Source organism: Pelmatolapia mariae, linkage group LG3_W (genome assembly GCF_036321145.2).
Source record: "Pelmatolapia mariae isolate MD_Pm_ZW linkage group LG3_W, Pm_UMD_F_2, whole genome shotgun sequence".
Classification (NCBI taxonomy): domain Eukaryota; kingdom Metazoa; phylum Chordata; class Actinopteri; order Cichliformes; family Cichlidae; genus Pelmatolapia; species Pelmatolapia mariae.
In genome coordinates this window covers 112,070-120,158 of record NC_086229.1, presented here as the reverse complement: position 1 = coordinate 120,158, position 8,089 = coordinate 112,070, and the positions used below count along the sequence as shown (strand labels likewise).

General features: G+C 43.3%; 1 protein-coding gene across 7 annotated transcripts; it reads left to right on the top strand.

The window, feature by feature from the left end:
* The first annotated feature begins 4,050 nt into the window (after window positions 1–4,050).
* Window positions 4,051–7,717, top strand: LOC134624125 (nuclear factor 7, brain-like). Of its 7 annotated transcripts, XM_063469103.1 has the most exons (3): window positions 5,559–6,019; window positions 6,056–6,350; window positions 6,384–7,717. In XM_063469103.1, the coding sequence occupies exons 1-3, from the start codon at window positions 5,760–5,762 to the stop codon at window positions 7,449–7,451; spliced, it is 1,623 nt and encodes a 540-aa protein (XP_063325173.1). In that variant the 5' UTR covers window positions 5,559–5,759; the 3' UTR covers window positions 7,452–7,717. The 7 variants fall into 7 exon arrangements, with proteins under 7 accessions (XP_063325168.1, XP_063325173.1, XP_063325170.1 ...); XM_063469098.1 differs by adding an exon at window positions 4,051–4,201 and having other exon boundaries at window positions 5,784–7,717; XM_063469100.1 differs by having other exon boundaries at window positions 6,056–7,717.
* Window positions 7,718–8,089: the final 372 nt, after the last annotated feature.

Genomic DNA, 8,089 nt, shown 5'->3' with positions numbered 1-8,089 from the left:
ATGATCCCGCTCGCGGCGATCAGAGACGCTTCAAGCAGAGGCTCCAGCCATCCATTTACACCAAATAATAACCCCGTCACGGCGAAACATGACGCCGTGAAGCACAATCTAACTATAGAACCGGGGACCCTCTCCGCGAATGGGTTTTTCTCCCGAATTTAATGCTTTCTTTTAATGACATCGTTAACATTTCTCAACAAAAACACATGAAAGTATCACTGATAATTCAACAATAAAATCGCTTCATGTAGTGGAATATATTTTAAATGTAACCTTCCCAACACTATTTATAAGATAAGATAAGATAAGATAAGATAACCTTTATTAGTCCCACATGTGGGAAATTTGTTTTTTGTTTAAGTCACGTAGACAACCTAAAATGTTATTGTTTGGCTTTTTTCAGTGTTTTATCTGTTCGTGAGTAAATCGGTTTGGCTGAGATTAAAGTTATTAGATTAGATAAAATAAAACTTTATTAATCCCCTGGATGGGTTCCTCCTTGGTTTTCACACAGCTGAATAAACGTCAAACAGAAAACTGATTAAACAGAAGTGTGAGACAGTCGAGAACTTACGTCAGTGTTCTCTTATATTTTAGATAGCAAGGAGCAGACGGCCGAGTTTATTAAACTCCACTGAGAGAGCGGTGACACTAATCTGAAGGCTAGACCGTCCAATTTCACAGCCGTTTACTTCCGGTTTACCCGACCTTCTGAGGACCCGGCCCACGTAGACCACGAAGGCCGGGTCCTCAGGAGGATGCAGCCCATGAATTTGGACACGGCTCATGTCATGTATAAAGGGATATGATGAGAGTCCATCCTTCTCCTGCTCCTTTACCAGAGAAACTCTGAAATATCTCAGGCACCTACATAACCCAGAATCATCTTCAATAAACACGCAATCATTAATAAACCGAGAGTGAAACAAAGACCTGACATTATCTACCAGAGGCCTCAGAGCTTGAGGGTCCTGCATAGTATCTTTGCTGTTGCTAGGTCTGCACTCTTCTGTTAAGTTCAATTCAATTTTATTTATATAGCAGAAAATCACAACAGCAGGCGCCTTAAGGTGCTTTATATTGTACAGTTGATCTTACTATGGGAAGGAAAAACTCCCTTTTAACAGGAAGAAACCTCGTCAGAACCAGGCTCAGGGAGGGGCGGGGCCATCTGCTGCGACCAGTTGGGGTGAGAGAAGTAAGACAGGATAAAGACATGCTGTGGAAGAGAGACAGAGATTAATAACAGATATGATTCAATGCAGAGAGGTCTATTAACATATAGTGAGTGAGAAAGGTGACTGGAAAGGAAAGGCCCCTCCCTCAGCCTGGTTCTGCTGGAGGTTTCTTCCTGTTAAAAGTTTTTCCTTCCCACTGTCGCCAAAGTGCTGCTCATAGGGGGTCATATGATTGTTGGGTTTTTCTCTGTATCTATTATTGTACGATCTACTGTACAATATAAAGGGTCTTGCCCTGTGTGATAGACCCCAGCCTCTATGGATCTTGTGCTCAGAGCTTGTTCCTGTGCTGCCATGATTAGTGCCTCTGTGCTGTCTTTCAGTCCAGCTTTGTCCAGCCACTGGTAGGATTTCTGGATGTCAGCCTCTATCTGCCGGTGGTACATACTGTGCAGGGGCACAAATAAGAGGCTGTGAACCCAGATTTCCATCCACATATTCAATCACAGAAATCAGATTCACTCGATCTTGCTCATTAAGATTGAGTTGTACGGTTTTATAAATCTAACAGCCTGAATATGGAGACCTGACCAGAGTCAGTGTTCAGCTCTGCTGGGTCCATGCAGGCTTGGACGGTCACTCATGTTCCACTAGTGATTTTAGTATTTCCACTATTCAAATTCAAACTAAACCACAGCTGAGAGGAAAGAGTCTTGCACATGGTCACCTGGTTTGTGTGTGTGATGTAGAAATAAGTTGATGAGCTCTGAGACTCGCTCCTGTTTTCTCCTCTGCAGCAACCTTAAAGGGAGCCATGGCAGACATGCTGGCACGTCTCAGGAGGAGGAGGGCAGCAAACTCTGAGATTAAAGTGGAAAAGAGGTATGTTTGCAGGGTCACAGTGGTGTCTGTGTTTACCTGTGAGGTCACCATGGTAACTGCAGCTGGTCCAGTTTAAATGAGCTCAGTGAGTGAGGATGTGTAGGGTCACATGATCACAGGAACTCACCTGCCCGTGCAGGTATGAATGTATGAACCTGGTTTAATTCTTGGCTCTGATCCTCATCCTAGTCCCAGCTGATCGATCACAGATCAGAGAACCGATCAATCTGTTTGTAGGATATTGATCAGCTGGCACAGCTGGGATAGACTCCAGCCTCAAACCCACCGACCCATGTGAGTGTCTGACTGTCCTCTGTCTCCTCAGGAACACGAACCAAGAACAGGAACGTCTGACTGCTGAAGAAACAGTCTAAGGAGGAGGAGGAGCTGGTGATGAAGAGCAGCCTGTGTGTATATACAGTATCTCTTGTGTATTCAGCCCTGAGGAAGATGAAGGTGCAGCTTTGCTTTGGCCTTCCTCTGCTAACAGCTAACAGCTAACTAACCTCAGCCAGATGTTCTGCAGCTGTTTGTCTAACATTAGAAGTTTATAATGATGATGACCCCGAGCGTGTTTCTGCTGTTCTGATAGAGTGAAAATGCTTCATTTGAGTCAAAGGTCAAAGCTGCTGACTGTCAGGAAGCATCAGAGCTTCAGAGAAGATCAGACAAACATCATGACACACCCCCTCTGACCCACGGAGCAGGAAGGACCCGTTAGATAAACGTGGACTAACTCTGAGTGCAGAGCTGGTTTGGAGCTGTGGAGACTTACTAAGGAGTAAAGTGGACATGAATGAGTCACAGAGGGAGGAGGAGGTGAACAGTGATGTTTGTTAGACATGATCAGACTGAAGAGCTGAACATAAGAAGAGTTTAATGCTGGATTTGAACAGAACAGGAAGATAAGCTCCGCCCAGCAGCTGAGTCCTCTCTGCTCACACTGGTGTTGGACTGCAGACCTCAGGGAGTCTGCTTCCACATCTGGTTTTTTCTTACTTATTTCTTTGTCCTTTACTGAGTGTGTTCGTCTGTTTAAAAGCTTTCTTTTCAAACATGTGGATCTGCCGTTACTTTCACTGAGGAATGGGACCGCAGCACAGCAGCTACACACCAGAGATCAGCTGAGCCGCCTGATGCTCAGATTAACTGGAGACGGTCAAACAGATGTGTGACAGACTTTAAGGAGCTGCTGCCAACAAACCAGCAAATAAACACTGAATATTTCATGTGTGACATTTGTGAGATTAAACACAGTCCGTCAGTCTTTTTGCTCTTGAACAATAAATATTAAAAACTGTCTCGAGTTTATTTGGTGATGTTCTCATGCACGAGGCGAAAACAGCAAACAAACGTCACAGTAAATCTTTCCAGCTGATGTTGGGCATCCTCCACCTGCTGAATCCACTTCAGCCTCTTCCTGCTCATGTTCCTGTTTAGAGGCACAGTCAGTCTGTACAATGGAGAAAACTGAACACAGGAATATTTGGATTTTCCTCCTTGTTCTCTGCTCATGTTCAACTTGTCTGATTCAAGCTGGGAATATTTATTAGAATTCAAATTTAGACAGAAATAAAGTGAATAATATTATTTTATTATTACGTTGATGTAGCACATGGTTCAGTTAGCTTTGTATAAACATATGTGTTAGAAATGTTCTTCAATCAGCTCTTTTTACTCTCTTACATTTCACAGCCAGTACTTTTTTACTTTTACTTCAGTAAAGAAGTTGAATCAGTACTTGGAGTATTTTTAACAGTAGTACTTCTACTTCAGTACAGACTGTGTGTACTTTTACCACCTGTGTCTGAGACCTCCTTCAGGGTCCACCTGAAGCTCTCAGTCTGCTGTGGAAAAAGGAAATCCAGGTGAGTTTCTCCTGATCAACTGAGGCCGTCATTACTGTGTGAACCCACACACCACTCCTCACTCCTCCCACCCGCTGCACACAGTCACTGAGTACAGACCGGCTGATAAAGGGAGAGGCAGGAAGAGGCGGAGCAACACCTGAAAAACAACAAGTTCAACGTCACTTTGCAGAAGTGAAAGTGTGAGAGAGCAGCAGCAGAGCTGCAGTCGAGTCCTGTTTGTCTCTAAAAGAAGATTCACTGGAGTCCATCAGGTTTCTCTCAGCAACAGTGGTGAGTGCAGCTGATCACACTTCCTGTTTCTACACAAATCTTCACTCTGTTCACTTCATGCTGACTCATCACAGTCACACTGGATCCATAGAAATCTGCTCATGTAACCACAGATCCACTGTAGGAACATGGAGCTGCTGCTTCAGTCTCACTGTGGCTCTGCTCAGGACTGTGGACTCAGTCTGTGCTCTGGACTTCAGACTGACTCCACACTTCCTGGTTATTCATCACTTCCTGTTCCTATTAGATTGATTCTGGATCTGATTGATCATAAGGATTACAGACGTGAAAACACCTGTTTATTCTTTATTGATATAAAGCCTTTGATACTGTAAACCAGCAGATTTTGGTCAGTACTTCAAAAAGTCATTCAGACATTTTACAAAGAGAGATTATCTGACTTAGTGTATCCTGTAAGAGTCACAGATGTTCCTGAATCATTCAGAAAACAGTCGATGCTGCACTTTATAACTTTGTGTGGAAACATAAATCTCATTATTTAAACAGATGTGTTTGAATCATCCTGATAATCGAGGCTTTAAATATGTCAGAGTTCACACATCAGCTGTGATGTTCAAGCTGAACTGGATCAAACATGCCATCAGACACAAACATAGATGATGGTGTTTAATCCCAAAGCTTATTTAAACAAACTGGAGGACAGAATTCCTCCTTAAATGTGATTTTGATCAACAAAATTCACTGATCTCATTTTCACACACAGGCTTTATCATGGTGGCTTCTTCTCTACTAACATAAATCTTTGATTTGGACAAACAAATATATGAAATACAAAAATAAATCAATGTTTTCTGAGGATCCAGAATAATTGAATGATGTATCCCAGCGAGTGACTGGAAAAGTTCATCTTCTTCCATATCCTGAGTTTGTGAGGAGCTGTGATGTTCCAGTATCTGTGAGAGAAAACAGTTTTTAATGACGCACAAATGGAGCAAATATACAGACACCACTGAATAAACATGTTCTCATAAATGCCATTAATATACTGGATCAACAGTTAATAACACATTTCTGAGGTTTATGATTCATTGTCCTCCTCACTGTCACTTCTATTGGAACAGTCACTGTTTAATATTAATGGCTCGTTGATCTGGACTTACAATAAGAAGTATTTAGTCACCAACAAGGTCGAAGTTTACTTCACAGTAATTGATGGAAAATATCCAACAAACTGATTTATTCAAGTATACAAATGATCTGGATGAATCTTGGACCTTCTGTAAAACAGTCAGAGAAACAGTTTCACATCTTTCTAACGACTGTATTTATCTTCATCCCCAAAGTTATTCTGTTCATCTGGACGCTGCACTGTACAGCAGACACTACGATGTTAAGTTTGTGTTTGGGATGAACCAGTTTGTGTCTGAGTGTGTTGCTGGGTCTCCACCAGTTACTCTGAGAACTGAAGAAGCTTCTCTGATGAAACGTCTTCAAGAAACTCAAAGAAGTCCAGACGCTTTTCTTTCCAAGCTCCTCAGACTACTGACGCTTGTTTCTCTCTTTTTAAAAATGAAATTTAAAGTGAATTTTGAATCAAATGTTTCTTTTCTTTCTCCCTCAGAGTGCAGACATGTCTGCTGCCAGCAATCTGCGATCTGAAGATCAGTTTCTGTGCTCCATCTGTCTGGATGTGTTCACTGATCCAGTCTCTACACCATGTGGACACAACTTCTGCAAAACCTGCATCAGTCAGCACTGGGACATGAATCAGAGCTGTCAGTGTCCCATGTGTAAAGAGACTTTCTCCACTAGACCTCAGCTGAGGGTCAACACCTTCATCTCTGAGATGGTTGCTCAGTTCAGACGTGAAGCTCAGCAGAAAGCCAGCAGCAGCAGCTCAGAGCAACAAGCTGCCAAACCAGGAGAAGTTCCCTGTGACGTCTGCACTGGAACCAGACTGAAGGCCCTGAAGTCCTGCCTGGTGTGTCAGACCTCCTACTGTCAGACTCACCTGGAGCCTCATCTGACAGTGAAACGTCTGAAAAGACATCAGCTGATTGATGCTGTGGAGAACCTGGAAGGCAGGATGTGCACGAAGCACGATAAACTTCTGGAGCTGTTCTGTAAGACCGACCAGACATGTGTCTGCATGCTCTGCTCTGTTTTAGACCACAAGAACCACGAGTTTGTTCCTCTGAGAGAAGAATATGAAGGAAAGAAGGCAGAGCTGGAGAAGACAGAGGCTGAGATTCAGCAGATGATCCAGAAGAGACGACTGAAGATTCAGGAGATCACAGAGTCGGTGAAGATGAGTAAAGATGCTGCAGACAGACAGAAAGCAGAAGGTGTTCAGGTCTTCACTGCTCTGATGGAGTCTGTTGAGAGACGCCTGAAGGAGCTCATGAAGGAGATCGAAGACAAACAGGAAACTACAGAGAAACAGGCTGAAGGTCTCATCAAAGATCTGGAACAGGAAATCTCTGAGCTGATGGAGAGAAGCTCTGAGGTGGAGCAGCTCTCACGCTCTGAAGACCACCTCCACCTCCTCCAAAGCTTCTCCTCCTTGAAAGCTGCTCCACCCACCAAGGACTGGACAGAGGTCAGATTTCATCCACCATCATATGAGGGAACTGTGGGGAGAGCTGTGGATCAGCTGCAGGAGACAATCAGGAAACTCATGAAGAAGAAGCTGTTAGAGGCTGAGCTGCAGAGGGTGCAGCAGTATGAGGTGGATGTGACTCTGGATCCTGATACAGCAAATTCCTGGCTCATCCTGTCTGATGATGGAAAACAAGTTTACTGTGGTGATGTGAGGAAGAATCTTCCAGACAACCCAGAGAGATTTTCTAGATATGCTATGGTTTTAGGAGAGCAGAGTTTCTCTTCAGGCAGATTTTACTTTGAGGTTCAGGTTAAAGGAAAGACTGAGTGGACTTTAGGAGTGGCCACAGAGTCGATCAACAGGAAGGGAAAAGTCACACTGTGTCCTCGAAATGGTTTCTGGACTGTGTGGCTGAGAAATGGAAATGAGTACAAAGCTCGTGCTGAATCTCCAGTTGATCTCTGTCTTCATCCTGGTCCTGAGAAGGTGGGGGTGTTTGTGGATTTTGAGGAGGGTCTGGTCTCCTTTTATGATGTAGGTGCTGCAGCTCTGATCTACTCCTTTACTGGCTGCTCCTTCACTCACAAACTCCACCCATACTTCAGTCCCAGTCTGAATGATGGAGGTAAAAACTCTGCACCTCTGATCATCTGTCCTGTCAATCAAACTGAGTCGATCAACAACTGATTTTATTTGATGAATGATTGATTTTTCTTGAAGGGACCAAATGAACATATTGAGTGTAAATCCTCTACAGTCTCCATGTTTCTATAGAATCTGATCATCAGGACTCTGATTCACACTTTGATTCTCATGGAGTTTGATTTGAACAGAAGAAAAGTTGAATCAGGAAATGTTCCCACTGATGGAGACTCGAGCTGAAGAGCAAATATCAGAGAATAAATGTCCAAAAGCTTCATTTACAATAAAGTTTGTTCAATGCTTTGAGTGAATCCAGACTCATGTGTGGCTGTTATACGGAGCATCAGAGTCCAGCTGAGTTATGTTGGATACAAACTGCTTATTTTGGCTCTGTGAGGATTTTTGTTGACTGAAAACTGATAAGACGGAAAATATTCAAAGAACTCTGTAGAGATTCATGCATCCATGTTCTCCACCTGCAGGTGTGGAGGAGAAAGGTGGAGCACAGACTGCTGCATCCTTCCAGTCACATCATTTTGATGATTATATTTCCATGTTGTGATGATTTAGGTTAAAGAGAAACAGAGTTGAACGGCTGCAGTCACAGCATGAAGAAGATGCTGAAGCTGAGCTGTCAGTGAACATGTTTCACTCTGATTTGATTTGAAGAATATAAAGTGTGT

Coding starts and splice junctions, on each gene's coding strand:
- LOC134624125 (XM_063469098.1), top strand. CDS start 5,793: ATGTCTGCTGCCAGCAATCTGCGATCTGAAGATCAGTTTCTGTGCTCC.